The sequence below is a fragment of the Pan troglodytes genome, chromosome 6, assembly GCF_028858775.2.
Source record: "Pan troglodytes isolate AG18354 chromosome 6, NHGRI_mPanTro3-v2.0_pri, whole genome shotgun sequence".
NCBI lineage: Eukaryota > Metazoa > Chordata > Mammalia > Primates > Hominidae > Pan > Pan troglodytes.
This window is the reverse complement of record NC_072404.2, coordinates 61,242,941-61,259,905: the sequence shown is the minus strand read 5'-3', so window position 1 is coordinate 61,259,905 and position 16,965 is coordinate 61,242,941. Positions and strand designations below refer to the sequence as shown.

The following is a 16,965-nucleotide window of genomic DNA, read 5'->3' as shown; positions in this document are numbered from 1 at the left end:
TAACTGGAAATACTTTTTTGTTTACAAATCACCAATGCCAATCTATTCATACATTCTCATGGCTACCAGAATATTCCTTACCTGTTCATCCCTGATGGCAGAAGGAAACTGGTTGATCAGGGTCAGGGTGAGGGGGTGTGGGCGTGGGAACTGTCTTACTTGGTGACGCCCAGGAATTGAGATGGCCTCCCAATATGGCAGGCCTCCTCACCAGCAGGAATGTGTTTCCACAAAGTCCTCCAGCTCTGTCCATCTGACATTCTGTCTCTGTCTCCGTTATTCTTACGCAGCACTTCTCTTTCCAGCCCCCGTGCTGCCCCTCCCCTCCCTGTGACCTCTGCCTTGCTATTATGGTTTGCACAGCCCAGTTTGCATAAAGCGGATACATCTAGAATGTTCTGCCATACAAAAGCGGCAGCTGTTTTTTTATCCATGTGAAAGCATTTAATGTCCTTAGCCACTATAAATAATGACAGATAACACACTGCACAGACTGTATTTCAAGAAGAATTTTTTACAGCCTGCCCTGTTGGTAGGCAATTCCTATTGTTACATTACTCACAACAAAGCTTGCGCATCTGTGATCTTTGATCAGTGGGAACAGAAACTTACAGCAGATTTAAGTCCCTTGCCCACTGTCCTCTGCTTCGCCAGTGATGGGGCTGAGATGGAGCCTGAGCCCCTGGCCCGTCGTGGTCCACTCATGGGTGCCTGCATCTGGAGAGACACACTGCACGTACCAGGGGTCTCCCTCACATTTGCTCACGCGGGCTCTGGGTCCAACAGGCCCCCCGCCCGCCTCGCTGGCTGCATTCCTCTCCCCCTGGGAAGCAGAGCCTCCTTCAGATCCCTTGGCTCCCAAGTCTACCATTGCACTTTTCTCCCTAAATGTATTAATATTTGAAATGGCTGCTTCTGGCCCTTCCGAGGGGCGGATGAGGGAAAATGTGGGCCAAACAAGACTGGAGGTCCCTTGTTGCAATGAGGTCTGCAGCCCCACGTGAGGTCCCTGTGCCTACACGTCCAACCTGCCGTCTGTCACTAACTGCTCTGTGAATGTACTGTGTGCACGTCCCGTGTGCGGGCGCCCTGTGTGGGCCCTGTGTGGCGGCACAGTGCAGCCACAGGACAGCCGGAGTGATGAGGCAGCTGTCCCTGGCCTGCAGCTCTGGGATGAGGACAGGGCGACAGTGACTTCCGACCTCCTCTCGTAGAAAAACGTGGGTGCTGCACCACCCAAAGTGAAAGGCTGAATTTGGAAGTCCCTTTTATCATACACATTCAGATTGCCTGTGGAAATTCAGCAAAAATATGACATGCATTTCCATTCTATCTGCCTTTTACCTTCTCAACTTTAAATCGACTTTCAGTTCTGTGTCATGTTTTCTCTTCTTTTTAGAAGACTTCTAATGACTTGGGAAAATACTTTTAAAGGATGTGAAATGGTGTTTTTCTGTCTGCTGTTTGTTGAGTATCAGTATTTTCAGCCTTGGTTCCCTGTGGAGGAGAAGCTGGCGGGTGGGGAGGTGGGCTGGCTGCTTAGGTGAGACCTGTGCACGTGATGATGATTACTGAAAACAAAGCCAGGAGCTTAATTGGGCATGTGGCCATGGGGATTTGTTATTAATTACCTTTGATCTAACTTAGGCAAAAAGGGGAGAAAAAAATTATAGGGTCACAGAATCCCAGGGCTAATCCTAAACAAACAAACAAAAAGAAGCCCTGCACAGTTTTAAAATGTTTCCGGTAATTATGTTACTGGGAGCAGTGCTGGTTTTGTTGTGCTGAGACTGTCTTGCATGCTGTGGGCTGACGTGGGCTTGTGCTGTTGACAGCAGGAGAAGGTGCGTACTGGATTCATGTCCCGGGGCTGCCCTCACAAAGTACTACACAGACTGGTGGCTTAAAACAGCAAGAATGTGTCTTCCCCCAGTTCTAGAGGCCAGAAGTCGGTGTGTCAGTAGGGTGGGTTGCTTCGGGAGACTCTGAGGGAGTATGAACGCATACTTGTTCACAGTATTCTAAATGTCTTTTACGGTAACCATTGTCTTTGTAGTTATTTCTCTCTCCATTCTATTTCTGGGATGCCTTTTCTCTCTCTTTTTTGTTAATTAGCTTTGCTACATGTTCATTATATTACTTCAAAGAAAAAATGTCAAAAGAATCTCAAGGCTGGATGGAATTCTCAAGGGCACCCATCCCAAGCTCACCCCGTGCGAATAATCTCCTTACTCCACACCCAGCTGGCTGGCACAGAGACCACTCCACTGAGGACATGGTGCTGTCCTCAGCAGCTCCAGCCTGCACTGCTGCTCACCCCCACCCCCCAGCGACTGTAGGTTGGAGAGGTGCGTGATGAGGTCATAAAGGAAAGCGCCTGTGCTTCTCTCGGTTCAGTGAAGAAAGACTGGCGAGGGGGTGGAAGGAGGCTCACGAGCATGAATCTCCACAAAGTCAAGTCTGATGTGTTTGACAGTTCCTGGGATGTCTGTACAGTAGCTCCTCTTGAAATCTAAAGCAACATGTCCACATTCTAAACCACTGTCAAAGATAGTAATAAAAGTTAAAAAGTTGGGGGAGGGCAGGGAAACAGACTAGATAAGAAACAGCAAGGAAACAAAAACAAAACATGGCAGAGGAAGATCATCCACAGTCTATATCATGGCAGTGAAGAGGAATGTGTTAACACTCCTCTGTAAGAAGAAAAAGATGGCTGGGTGCGGTGGCTCTCGCCGGTAATCCCAGCACTTTGGGGAGGCTGAGGCAGGCAGATCACCTGAGGTCAGGAGTTTGAGACCAGCCTGACCGATAGATGAAACCCTGTCTCTACTAAAAATACAAAAATTAGCCAAGCATGGTGGCATGTGCCTGTAATCCCAGCTACTCGGGAGGCTGAGACAGGAGAATTGCTTGAACCCAGGAGGCGGAGGTTGCAATGATCTGATCGCACTGTTGCCCTCCAAGGCAACAAGAGCGAAATTCCATCTCAAAAAAAAAAAAGAAAAAAGAAAAAAGGACCAACATGTTGTGTTAAAATCAATATCCAAGTATATTCTGCTTTAATGAGAGAGGCTAAAGAGCATGACATGGGAAAGTAACAGGAATTCACCAGGAGGGATTAGCAAAGAAGGGGTGGGGTCAAAGGTGACTTGAGAGCCGCATAGGAGAGGTTTTGGAGAGAATCATAAACCTAAGCAAAGGAACCCGAGAGAGAGCTGTAAGAGGCACTGCCCCACTTGGCCAGGGTGGGGCATTGGGGTGGTGAGGACAGAGCAGGGATGGGGTCCTTCCTGGGCCCAGAGTTCATGGAACTTACTGAAGGGTTGAGTGAAGGGAAAGACCTACCCTTCATGACTCAGATTCCCTCTCTGTAATGAGGGATGGTAATCATAACATGTTATCAGGATCCATAGACACTTATCAACTGCCTCGCACCTGCTGCTCAAATTACAGCCTGAAGACATGCATGGTCCCTGGAGCCTGTTAGAAATGCAGGCTCTCCCTCACCCCAGCGCCACCCAGAGCCGCTGAGTCAGGGTCTGTATTTCAGCAAGGTGAATGATGAAATAGGTGATGCAGGATGCCCCCTGCACTGAGAAGCGCTACAGGTTTGATGAAGACACAAGCATTGAAGGATGGGCTGTGCTGGCCACAGTCATACAAGTTCAGCATTAAGAATAGCGTGAGCACCTGTGAACTCTGCAGAGCCGGAGTGAAAGTTAGTGCTCGTCTCTTGGAATAACATGACTGCTTTTACTCTAATTTCTGGCAGATGCTTGAGGATCTGCTCTGTGTAATGCACTGGAATTCTCTTTATTAACACAGTTATTTTTGCTTTTGTTTTTAAAAAATCAGCAGCAGCAAGCAAAACCGTTGTCTTCACTCAGCTTCTGATTTATACAGCTAGGAAAGAAAAAGTGAAAACTTAGTGTGGGGGTTTCATTTTCTACTTAATCTTGCTCACTAAGTTTGTCTGTGCCTTTTCTTGTGGGACATTAGGGCCCCAATGTCTTAAAGCAATGTTCACATGCATCTCAGCTGTGTTTCAAGTGTATGGTCTCTGTAAACCCTAACAGGTCGGCCTGAAGGCTGGGTGCCTAATACCCACATGTTTTTAACTCCCTTCCTCCTCTTGGCCGGACGCGGTGGCTCACGCCTGTAATCCCAGCACTTTGGGAGGCTGAGGCAGGCGGATCATGAGGTCAGGAGATCGAGACCGCCCTAACCTCCTGACTAACACGGTGAAACCCCATCTCTACTAAAAATACAAAAAAAAAAAAATTAGCCAGGTGTGGTGGTGGGTGCCTGTAGTCCCAGCTACTCGGGAGGCAGAGCTTGCAGTGAGCCTAGATAGCACCACTGCACTCCAGCCTGAGGGAAAGAGCGAGACTCCGTCTCAAAAAAAAAAAAATACCTCCCTTCTTCCTCTCTTCCCCAAAAGGCAGTAGCAGGAGGTTCTTTTTTGTAATGGATAATGTATGTACCTCAAGAGGAAATGTACAGCGTTATACAGTGGAAGAAGAAATATACAGTCTGCAGTCCAATTCCCTTCCTCCCGCTTATCAGTTTTTTTGTGTATTCTTTGAGAAATATTCCATAGATTTACTAATATATGCATATGAAAAGGAAGTCCTTTTAATACTGATAAAAATCACCTTTTATAAAAGGTGAAGATATAATAGTCATGTCTTAAATTAATTTTCAAAGTATGTAAAACAAAAATGTAAAAATATGACAGAGTGATGGAAACTGTAGGAGTGTCAATGCATTGCTATTAATCTGATCAAAATGTAAAAATAAATGGAACATTTGAAAGAAGCGCTTAGATTTTGTACTACAAAGGTGTCCGAATACGTTTATAGAAGTAGAAGCTGCATACCTCCGGATACTAGGGGCTTTGTTTCAAACTTCGTGCTTCTGTGGCGATTTTGGGAAAGTTGCTCAGTTCTCTGAGCCTCAAGCCCCTGAAGCTGGGATCCTAAGAGTACTTCCTTCGTGTCCCCTGCTGAGCACAGGGCTGGAGAGTCAGCACTCACTGAGGGACAGTAGTTACTACTCCCAGTAGGACACCTGCAGTTTGTAGATGTCTGTAAATGAACAAATGCATGCTCTGCACCCACTTGGAAATGAAAGACTAGTCCCATAAATGATGTATTAAGTCAAAAAGGTGGGAGTGGAGGACCCTGCAGTGCTGGTTTTTTCCTCCACCCTCTTTCCAGGCCCCACCTCTGTTCTTCCAGGGCTCCAGCCAGGAGCCTTGAGGCCAGTTGGCCTTTTCTCTCGACACCACCCTGGCTGCCACCACCCTTTATTCAGACTCTGATGAGAGCCTCCCTGGTGGTTCTCTTGCTGCCTCTTGCTTCCAGCAAGGCAGCCAGAGTCACAACAGGAGCCAGGGCTTGTGCTCCCAACACTCTCACGGGCCCACTGTGCCACAGAAGCACTTTGAGAGGCCAAGGAGGCCCTCTCTTCTCTCAGCACTCCTCCTGGCCGCCCAGCGGGCTCTGGCCTCTCCTGTGACCCCTCCTGGCTCACTCCCCTGCTGCCACTCACTGGCCTGTGGCTTGTCCTGAGACCCTCCAGACAGCCATTCCTCTGCCTAAAAGTCTCTTTCTCCATGGACACGCCCAGGTACACGGCACACTCCTCCAGTACCTGCTGCCTGCCCCTTCTGCCCAACAGTTCCATTTCCTTGAGGTCCTTCACCTCCTCATGAGGCCTGCAGACACAAGGAAAAATGGCACTGCCCTTCCCCCTCCCCGTTGGCTTTTCTTTTTTCAATTTTCCTGCTTTATTTTCATCTTTAGCACTTATCACCAACTAACCTATTTTTCTTACCTTGCTCATTGTCTCTCTAAACTGCAAGTAACGTGAGAACTGAGATTTTCAGTTTTTGTCATTGTTACATCCTCAGTGCCCAGAACAGTGCTGGCACTCAGTGAGAATTCAGTCTTTGTTGAACACACAAATGGACATAGGCGTCAATGAAAGGAATGCAACAGCATATGCAGTACATGTTCAGCCAATTTTTAGAGGTATTAATAGATTCATAGCTTTATTCTGTTAAAAGTTTATGAAAAAGCAAATGAACTGAGCTCTCCTCAAAAGAGGCTCAGAAATTAATAAAGTCACAGAAATATATAAAGAGTGGGTAAAATTAAGCCTGGGAAGTAGAGATGGGAGAAATTATAAATGAAATACAAATTAATTGTAAAAATCAGAAAAATATAATTATAAATCTAAGTTAGCAGTTGATAAAAAGCAATAGAGCAAATCATATTGCTTGTTCCCCTCCTGATAAATCTAATCAATAAAGGAGAAGAACACAAAAATAAAAGCATAAATTAAAACACTACAGATTCAAAGGAGTTGAAAATCACAACGAAGTATTCATGAATTGGAAAATCTGGTAAGATGGCAAAGTGCGTAAGTACTTTATGATACCAAAGTGCGTAAAGACATTGAAAATTTCAATAACTCAAAAAGCAAGCAAGAGCTTGAAGACATTTTCAAAGAATTATCTCCCAGAATGTCTTTAAATTCATATGGCTTTTTTGAAACTTTTAAGAAACATTCATTTTAATGAATGTATCAATTACTGCAAATCATAGGAATGCTACGTATTCATGTTGTAAAGTTAGTATAACTTGGGAATAAACACCAAAATAAAATTTTATCGAATCATATTTAGGAAACTGAATTAAGCAATGTGTCAAAATAGTAAACCATCATAACCAACCATGATCTTCTTAACAAAAGATCGTTTTATTTTAGGCACGCAATTAACATTATAAGTTATATCAAAAAGCAATGATTGTCTCAGTAGGTGCTGAAGAGGCTGTCAGCACAATTTGATATATATTCCTTATCAAAACTCTCTCAAAACTAGCCATGTAAGGCTTTTTATTAATGTAATAAAGACCTCATGTAAATTCCTGGGTTCCAGGCTCAAGCCTTCCACTGTGTGCTCCATGTTACCAGCTATGCCATTTGAAGGGGAGATGTTGCATAAATAATTGTTGAGTATGCACTTTAGATTCTTTGCTAACATCACATTTAGTGAAACTATAAAATAATTCCCATGAAAATTGGATTGCTTAATATCATAACTGATATTTAATAATATTTAATATTGCTCTAAAATTTCTGGCTAAAATGAAGGAGAAACAAAACTATTACTGTTTGTAAACAGTTTATCATCAGTACTTACCAAAAAATCCTGGAGAATGAGATCAGAAATATTTTTAAGAGTTGAGACAGTTTAGCAAAATGAACAGATACAACCTCAAACCAAACCAAACTAGAAAGCTCAGAGGACACAGAAATGCCAGTACTGAGCTGGCAACACCTCTGTTGTTTGTGAAAATGTTCTCTGGAACACATGGACACAGGAAGGGAACATCACATTCTGGGGACTGTTGTGGGGTGGGGGGAGGGGGGAGGGATAGCATTAGGAGATGTACCTAATGCTAAATGATGAGTTAATGGGTGCAGCACACCAGCATGGCACACGTATACATATGTAACTAACCTGCACATTGTGCACATGTACCCTAAAACTTAAAGTATAATAAAAAAAAAAAAAAGAAAATGTTCTCTGGAAGAGGTAGTTCAAGGCTTTTGGCTACAAGTAACACATACCTCAATTCAGCCAGCTGCAAAAATAAGAAAGAATTGTCTCTTATGATAGAAAGTCACATAGAGGAAGGGCCATGGTTTAACTGCATGGCTCAGCAGCATCCTCGGGCCAGGCTCCTTCCGTGGGCCCCTGCTGCCCCCCTCAGCTCTTCCCCCTCCAGCTCTCCTTCCTGGCTGAGAGAGGTCCGCCTGGGTCCTCACAGATGCAACAGTGTCCACTGGAAGGAGAGTCCCTTGAGCACATTGTGTAATTTATTTGGACTTCGCTTTTGAATCTGTAAAATTGAAATAGTGTGTATCTCATAGCATTCCTCGGTGGCTAGAATGACAGGCTGTATGTGAGATACATGAATCTGTGAGGAAAATGCACTTAGCATGTCATGGGACCCTGAGGTCCTGGTTCTATTCCATGCTTCCTGCACTGAGAGGTACTTGGTCGGAGGCAGGCAATCTGAATGCTCTCCCCAACATCCGGTCAGTTCTCATTTATCTTGGTCTTTCATTTTCCCTCACCCATTTTTTTGTCTCTACCTTTCAGTTTACAAACCATTCTCCTTGGGAGAGAATACCATTTAAGGTAGTTTCTTTTGCTATTTGTTTTATTTCTTAATCTTCTTTATTCTCTGTGCACATGTAAAGCCCCCTTTTTTGGCTAGAGTCATTGCTTCAAGCTGCAGCTCCCTTGGGCTTTTTTTTCCTGACTTCATTCTGTATTTGCTCCTGGTAATAATCTCATTTTGTAATTTTGCTCTTTAGTCACAGGGCTTCATTTGGGACACTCACATTTTTGTTCTCTTTGTGATTATTTGTGATTAAGGAGTTGAGGTTATGACTTTAAGGTGCTTTTGATTCCAGAGCCATGTGCCGTAGAATCATCTGTGGTTTGTGGGAATGTCTTTGCTGTGATCTCTCTGAAGTCTGTGGGCACATTCCAGGCCCTGCTGGTCTTCTGTCCGCAGGCTTCATGTAGAGAATGAAGTGTCCTTGCTTTCTCTTTCCTAAATGAGTCTCTGCCTCTATGAGAACTGGGTCCACCTTCTCTCGGTTGCTCTTCTTTGTGGGAGCCTGAATGGTAAGCATGGCCAGCGTCCTGTGAGGAGTTGTTGTAGCCAAATGAGCAGAAGCTGAGCAGCTGTCTGGGTGGGCGCAGCCTCTGTGTGCTGCTTCCCCGGCTGCGCTGCCTCCACCTGGCCGGGGTCCCTCAGCTACTCACATGAGGCTCCAGCATCCGGCCCTGCTGCCCTTTAACCTCAACTGTAGCCTCTCCAGTGTGGTCACCAATTTTTTCACCTAAGGGTTCATGTTCTTGACAAGTACACAGTTTATTCATTTTCTATCCATTCTCTTTTATATTCCAAATACCTCTCCATCTCCATGTTCAAATATTTCAGTCCCGTCCCACCAATTCCTGGCAGGATCCATCGCTGTGTCTATGAACACGAAGATACCGATTAGACTGGATGCAGGTGCTGGTGTTTCTGGTTCTGCAGCGTGAGTGGCCACATTGCAAACATAGCCTGGCTGCCTCTCTTCTACAAAGACCACACTCCCGCCCCTCCCTCACCTGCAGCAGGGGGTTGGGGTCCTCCCCTCGACAGGAGCCATGGCCTTGGCACAGGCTTGCTGAGTGGGGCAGCCAGTCACTCTTGTCATATCAGAAACAAGTGTGTCTCAGGAAACCCATGCACACCCAGCACAATCTGGCAGCGCCAAAGTCCAGATCCAAGTCGCCACTCGTCCCCCCTTCAGTCACTCCTCCCGTGTATTTATGGAACGTCTGCCACATGCAAGGTGCCGTTCTGGGCTCTCAGGGAACCAGGGTGAGTGATGCTCTGTCCTCGTGTTCAGAAGGCTCAGAAAATCATACCATACTAGGCAACTGCTGCGTACTCACGGATGTGCCTTGTTCTGGATACCAGAGGACAGGGGTGCCTGCTCAGCTGGGAAGGCAGTGACAGGCAGCAAGAGGGGGCTGCCTGGTGATTCTGAGCTGAGACTGAAAGATACATGGCAATTAGCCAGACCAGAGGCTAGGAGGAGCCTGGCATGAGGTGGTCACAGGCATTCCAGGAGACACGGTTTGCATGGTGAAAGCCTGGGATATGTTATCTAGTGAGGGCCCAGAGAGGGCAGACCGGATCCAGGCAGTGTGGTTACTGCTGGAGATGGAGAATAGGGCAGGCGGTGAGACACAAGGCTCTGAAGTGGGCAGGAGCCCCTCATAGCAGGCCCTGTCCCTCTGGAGAGCTTACCGTCCCATGAGTGATTGGTGGGGAGGAGTGTAGGGCCAAGCCTGCCACAGCTTGGGTGGCAGGAACAAGCTCTGCCCCTGGTGCCCTGTGTTGAGGCTCCTGCCCATGGCTGGAGGAGCAGCTGGGCCAGAGGGGACAGAGCAGGGAAGCCAGGGTGTGGCTGGAGAGGAGGAGAGGTGAGACCAGAGACCCATGTGCCCTGGGTTGGGAGGGGCTAAAATGGTGTGGGGGTCCTGGTGTAACTGGAATGCTGTCAGGAGTCAGGCCCCTGGGCCCCTGGCCTCTGTCCCTCCTGGGCCACATACTCTGTCAGCCGCCTCTCCTTCTCCCTGCATTTCCACCCCTCCCTCTGCGGCCTGCCAGACTCTTTTGCATCCCCAGGAAAGATTGGCCCAGCCCCCCTTCCCCCGACACACCACTGGCCAGTCAGCTGGGCTAGAGAGGTGGCAGGTCCTGCTAAGAATACAGGCTGCCTGGCCATCCCCCTGGCACCCGCGGGGCTGGGCCAGCTCACTGAGAAGGGGTGATTGTCAATTAACATCACAGCGTGTCCTCCCAGTCTTTGCTGAGCCTGGAGCTCCCTTTCAAACCATGCCAAGACTCCCACTGAGGAGGAGATGATGACGTTCAGAGTAAAATGACTCCAGCATTGTCCAGAGACAGATGACATGCCAAGGGTGTGAGTGCAGCCCGGCTGGGAGGCTGGCTGTGGTGGCCTTTAATTCTTAGACGGCGTTCCACACGGGCCCGTGATGCCCCCAGTCTCCTGTGGCTCTCCCATCCCACCCTTGCCTGAACTTCTTCCCCCACTTCACCATCCTGTTTCAAGAGACGCCTGTCATCATAGGGAGAGTCTGACTTTCTGGTTCACTACTGGGTTCAAGTCCTGGTGCTGCTGTAGCGGTAGCGTGACCTTGGTGAGGCACTCACTCTGGCAGAGCCTCTGTTCTCCCACCCAATCCCCATCCCATGCCATTCCCCACCGTGCACACACGGCACAGGCTGGCCTGATGAACACTGGTGACGTGAGGGGCAGCCATGGTTTTACTCACCTCTCCTTACCCTTTCTACCCCATCTTGTGGAGAAAGTCCTCCTGCAACCCCAGCCTCTTCCTAGAATGTTTTGTGTGTTTTCTTTAACCCAACCATCAACCACAAACCAGAACTGAAGGGCTCCTCCCAGGGCACACCCTGTGTAGGGAAGGGAGGGGTGGTGGAGTCCCCTTGCTCCTGGCTATCACCTCTGTGCAGATTGTCCCCACCACACCGAATCCTGCACCAGTGGGCCTGTCGCTCCTTGTCACTATTTTGGCTCCCATCTGTGACTGTAACGCACTGCTCCCTTCGTCCTTGAGGCTTTTGGTCAGTTCTCCTGTTGCCGTTTCCCACATCCCTGTCAGCAAATGAATCACCTGGACCTGCTTCGCCCGGCAGTGGAGGCTGCCGGCCATGTTCACCCACCGCTCCACCAAACCTGTGGTGGCCGAGTCCCTTGCTGTGCTTTTCAGGGCCACACCCCACATGGCTCTGCCCACTCGGCCCACTGTCTCGGGTGCCTTCCTGTGCACCAGCTCCCAGCTAGTAGGCTCCAAGTGCTTTACCAGAGGCCCTTACCCTCACCGAGCTGTGTTCTCCCTGAAAGTTCTCTCTGTCCTGTGTCTGTCCCTACCCCTGCCCATATGCGCAAGCGTTTCCATCCTTACAAAGGCACCTTCTCTTGCCCTGCGTGCCTTCCAACTGCCACCCGTCCCCTCCTACAGTCTTCACCTCCACCCTGGACTGTTTCTCCCTACTGCAGCAGGGACCTGTGTCTACCATGGTGTGAAACTGTAGAGAAAGAGCACGGGAACCCCAAGGCTACAGCCGTGCTTATTTCGATCTCTCTTCACTGGGGAGAGAACATCACTTCTTCCTGAAAATTCTCCCACCCCTTGCTGCCCTGGCTCCTGGCGCACCACCTCCTGCCGCATCTTCCCATTGCCTATGCGTCCTTCTCATCAGCCTTAGACACTTCATGCTCCTCTCCTGGCCTCAGTGCTGCTCCTTCCTGCAGCCTTCTCCTGGACATGCCCATGTTTCCACCACCACCTTCCCACAGGAGGCTCCAGCTCCAGAGCTGCCTCCGCCTTCTCCAGTCCAGCAGGGACTTTTTCATCTGCCCCGCCCTTGTCCTGGTGCTGCTGTAGCAGTAGTGTGACCTTGGTAAGGCACTAATTCTTGCAGAGCCCCTGTTCTCCTGTATTGCCCTGCCTGTTGGGGGGCCCTTATTGAGACCAGAACCTAGGGCCTTTTCTTCTCAGCCCTTGTCTCCCACGCTGTGCGCTCCCCATCGAGTCAATCCCAGGCCAGTCATTGCCGACAACCCTCAGTGCCTCATTCTCTCTTCTCCATTTTTTCTCTAATATTCAGAAGCCTTCATGATGTCTTGCTTAGACTGTTGCAATGCCCTCTTTTTAAAAATCCTTGGTTTTTTAATTGTATAACATATAGCAGGATCCAGATCTAAATAAAACATAATCTCTGCCCTTGTGAAACTCATGGTAATGGCAGTAAGTCGACTTCTAAATAGAACACACCCAAGGCAGCGGGTGAGATGCATCAGAGCAGCGCAGGTGGCATCTGTGGGACCACACGGCATCTCACTCAGGTGGCGTCTGTGGGACGGCACAGGTGCAGGGCGAGGCAGCCTCTCACACAGGTGGCATCTGTGCCGAGTGCCCTCCTGGCAGTTGAGAGCACTCAGTGAGAGACAGTGCAGGCCTGGCCTGTGCTTCTGTTCTACATGCTCTCCTTCCGCACATGTGCAGATTCCCATGGTCTGACTTATGTGGGCTTTGGGACATCTTGTGTACCTTGATGGGCATGTTTCTAGAGTCAGAACTATATCACACTGTGTCGGGGAGAATTGCAAAAAAAGAAAAAAAACCCTACACAATATTCACACAGGGGCAGCTTCTTTGACACTTGAGTGTCTCCCTGAGCTAAAGGAAGCCTCATTTCAAAAGCACCTGAGTCGTGTCACAAAATCAGCTATACCCAGGGAACACCCAGCACTTTCACGGTTTTATCTGATTCTTTATTTACATATGCATAATTCTATAGTGTTAATCTGCATGATCACAGTAAGCACACTGAAAACAGCACCTCAGAGAGAGGGCTAGATTTGGGGTTGGGTGTCCAGCCTGTACCCTCCTGTCACCTTCCGTGGTGCCCCCATGCCCTGCTCCTCAGCTTGTCACTAGGGAGTCAGCCTGCGGCTCCGCTCCTGACCCATGGAGCGTCAGGATCAGCTGCAGCCTGGCTATGTGTGCCCAGGTGCATGGCCTCCCTGCCTGTGAGTAACTCCCGCCCTGAGGGCACGCTAGCCCGGCAGGTAGAATGGAGACCTTACTTCAGAAATGGTCACCAGCCAATGGCGTGCCCAGAGGGGTTGTGGAGCTCCTGCGATAATGCCAGGCTGAGTCACGAAGCCTGGGTGGTCTTTGCAGCTCTTCCGATAGTTCACCGCAGACGGCCTCACCTTACTGTGGCCCAGTTTCCTCCACCCTAATGTGTGAACTGGTAACGTGGAATGTAGTCCAGTAGAATCAAAGCCCTGAGAGGGCAGGGACCTGCCTATTGTGTTGCTTGTCACCACAGCCCAGGTGCCCCCTCACCGGGCATGTTGGGTCCTTCATACACTGTCGCTGAGTGAATGACGGGGCGTGGTCTGCTGGCCCTGCAGCCTGCACATACTTGGGGTGTGATGGGGCTTTCCCTTCTGTGCTCACCTATGTTCGTCTGTCTTTCAGGAGCCCAGCAGCCGGGGCCGCCCTATTACACCGACCCAGGAGGACCGGGGATGAACCCTGTCGGGAATTCCATGGCAATGGCTTTCCAGGTCCCACCCAACTCACCCCAGGGGAGTGTGGCCTGCCCGCCCCCTCCAGCCTACTGCAACACGCCTCCGCCCCCGTACGAACAGGTAGTGAAGGCCAAGTAGTGGGGTGCCCACGTGCAAGAGGAGAGACAGGAGAGGGCCTTTCCCTGGCCTTTCTGTCTTCGTTGATGTTCACTTCCAGGAACGGTCTCGTGGGCTGCTAAGGGCAGTTCCTCTGATATCCTCACAGCAAGCACAGCTCTCTTTCAGGCTTTCCATGGAGTACAATATATGAACTCACACTTGGTCTCCTCTGTTGCTTCTGTTTCTGACGCAGTCTGTGCTCTCAGATGGTAGTGTGGTGACAGTCCCCGAGGGCTGACGTCCTTACGGTGGCGTGACCAGATCTACAGGAGAGAGACTGAGAGGAAGAAGGCAGTGCTGGAGGTGCAGGTGGCATGTAGAGGGGCCAGGCCGAGCATCCCAGGCAAGCATCCTTCTGCCCGGGTATTAATAGGAAGCCCCATGCCGGGCGGCTCAGCCGATGAAGCAGCAGTCGACTGAGCTGAGCCCAGCAGGTCATCTGCTCCAGCCTGTCCTCTCGTCAGCCTTCCTCTTCCAGAAGCTGTTGGAGAGACATTCAGGAGAGAGCAAGCCCCTTGTCATGTTTCTGTCTCTGTTCATATCCTAAAGATAGACTTCTCCTGCACCGCCAGGGAAGGGTAGCGCGTGCAGCTCTCACCGCAGCATGGGGCCTAGAATCAGGCTTGCCTTGGAGGCCTGACAGTGATCTGACGTCCACTAAGCAAATTTATTTAAATTCATGGGAAATCACTTCGTGCCCCAAACTGAGACATTGCATTTTGTGAGCTCTTGGTCTGATTTGGAGAAAGGACTGTTACCCGTTTTTTTGGTGTGTTTATGGAAGTGCATGTAGAGCGTCCTGCCCTTTGAAATCAGACTGGGCGTGTGTCTTCCCTGGACATCACTGCCTCTCCAGGGCATTCTCAGGCCTGGGGGTCTCCTTCCCTCAGGCAGCTCCAGTGGTGGGTTCTGAAGGGTGCTTTCAAAACGGGGCACATCTGGCTGGGAAGTCACATGGACTCTTCCAGGGAGAGAGACCAGCTGAGGCGTCTCTCTCTGAGGTTGTGTTGGGTCTAAGCGGGTGTGTGCTGGGCTCCAAGGAGGAGGAGCTTGCTGGGAAAAGACAGGAGAAGTACTGACTCAACTGCACTGACTATGTTGTCATAATTAGAATAAAGAAGAAGTGGTTGGAAATGCACATTCCTGGATAGGAATCACAGCTCACCCCAGGATCTCACAGGTAGTCTCCTGAGTAGTTGACGGCTAGCGGGGAGCTAGTTCCGCCGCATATAGTGTTGATGTGTGAATGCTGACCTGTCCTGTGTGCTAAGAGCTACGCAGCTTAGCTGAGGCGCCTAGATTACTAGATGTGCTGTATCACGGGGAATGAGGTGGGGGTGCTTATTTTTTAATGAACTAATCAGAGCCTCTTGAGAAATTGTTACTCATTGAACTGGAGCATCAAGACATCTTCTGGAAGTGGATACGGAGTGATTTGGTGTCCATGCTTTTCACTCTGAGGACATTTAATCGGAGAACCTCCTGGGGAATTTTGTGGGAGACACTTGGGAACAAAACAGACACCCTGGGAATGCAGTTGCAAGCACAGATGCTGCCACCAGTGTCTCTGACCACCCTGGTGTGACTGCTGACTGCCAGCATGGTACCTCCCATGCTGCAGGCCTCCATCTAAATGAGACAACAAAGCACAATGTTCACTGTTTACAACCAAGACAACTGCGTGGGTCCAAACACTCCTCTTCCTCCAGGTCATTTGTTTTGCATTTTTAATGTCGGTTTCTCCCTTTATTTTTTGTAATGAAAAAGCACACTAAGCTGCCCCTGGAATCGGGTGCAGCTGAATAGGCACCCAAAGGTCCGTGACTAAATTTCATTTGTCTTTTTGATAGCAAATTATGTTAAGAGACAGTGATGGCTAGGGCTCCACAATTTTGTATTCCCATGTTTGTGTGAGACAGATTTTGTTTTCCCTTGAACTTGGTTAGAATTGTGCTACTGTGAACGCTGATCCTGCATATGGAAGTCCCACTTCGGTGACATTTCCTGGCCATTCTTGTTTCCATTGTGTGGATGGTGGGTTGTGCCCACTTCCTGGAGTGAGACGGCTCCTGGTGTGTAGAATTCCCGGAGCGTCCGTGGTTCAGAGTAAACTTGAAGCAGATCTGTGCATGCTTTTCCTCTGCAACAATTGGCTCATTTCTCTTTTTTGTTCTCTTTTGATAGGATCCTGTTTCCTATGTGTGCAAAATAAAAATAAATTTGGGCATGTGCTTTGATTGTTTTGTTGGGGGAGTGGGAAAGAGGGTGGAGATGAAGTTTCTAATGAGGAAGGGTGTACAGCAGATCCTTGGTTCAGTGGGGTGAGGTGGGTGGAGGATGCACCTGGTCTCAGGGGAACCAGAAACTAGATGTTATTTGAGAATGTAAGATACAAGCTATGGAGACAATTGTCCCCAGTGGGTAGGAAGACAGAAGCATCGCTGAAGTAATGTACTGTTGATACTGTAAGTTAACCTTGAGCTAGGGCTGTTTTTCACAGGTGGGGGAGCCTTCATTTTAAAACACAGCTCTGCTTGGTCAGAAATAACACTTCTCTCACAGATGCTGCTGAAGGGTGTAGCTGCTACAGTTAAACTGCATTTTAATTATTTATTTTTTATTTTATTTTATGTTTTAGAGATGGGGTCTCACTGCGTTTCCCAGGCTGGTCTCAAACCATTGGCCTCAAGCAATTCTCCTACCCCAGCCTCTCAAGATGTATTTTAGATGTATCACTAATTGACATAATGTTTGCAAAGAAGCATTTTCTATTTTGCTTCCTTTTTGTTTTTTAGAGACAGGGTCTTGTTCTGTCACCCAGCCTGGCATGCAGTGGTTCAATCATAGCTCACTGCAGCCTCAAACCTCTAGGCTCAAGCGATCCTCCCACTTCCCAAAGCCGTGGGATTGCAGGCACGAGCCACAGTGCTTGGTTTATTTTTGCCTTCTTAAAGCATGGGTCCTAGAGCATGGTCCCTCCCCTAAAAGTCTGTAGAGCATTTGGGAATCACAATTGTGTCCATCCCTGGGAGACTGGCAGTGCACACAAGTATATTGAACAGTCTGAGAAGC

At 48.8% G+C, this 16,965-nt stretch overlaps 1 protein-coding gene across 13 annotated transcripts in view; it reads left to right on the top strand.

Moving 5' to 3' along the window:
• VOPP1 (VOPP1 WW domain binding protein) overlaps positions 1-16,120 on the top strand; it is a 102,640-nt gene extending 86,520 nt beyond the window's left edge. For all 13 annotated transcript variants that reach the window (XM_016957494.4, XM_063814220.1, XM_001157372.8 and 10 more), the window contains one exon: positions 13,682-16,120. In XM_016957494.4, the coding sequence (XP_016812983.2) occupies positions 13,682-13,973 (292 nt within the window). In that variant the 3' untranslated portion in view covers positions 13,974-16,120. The remainder of the gene's footprint in view (positions 1-13,681) is intronic.
• The last annotated feature ends 845 nt before the right edge of the window (positions 16,121-16,965 follow it).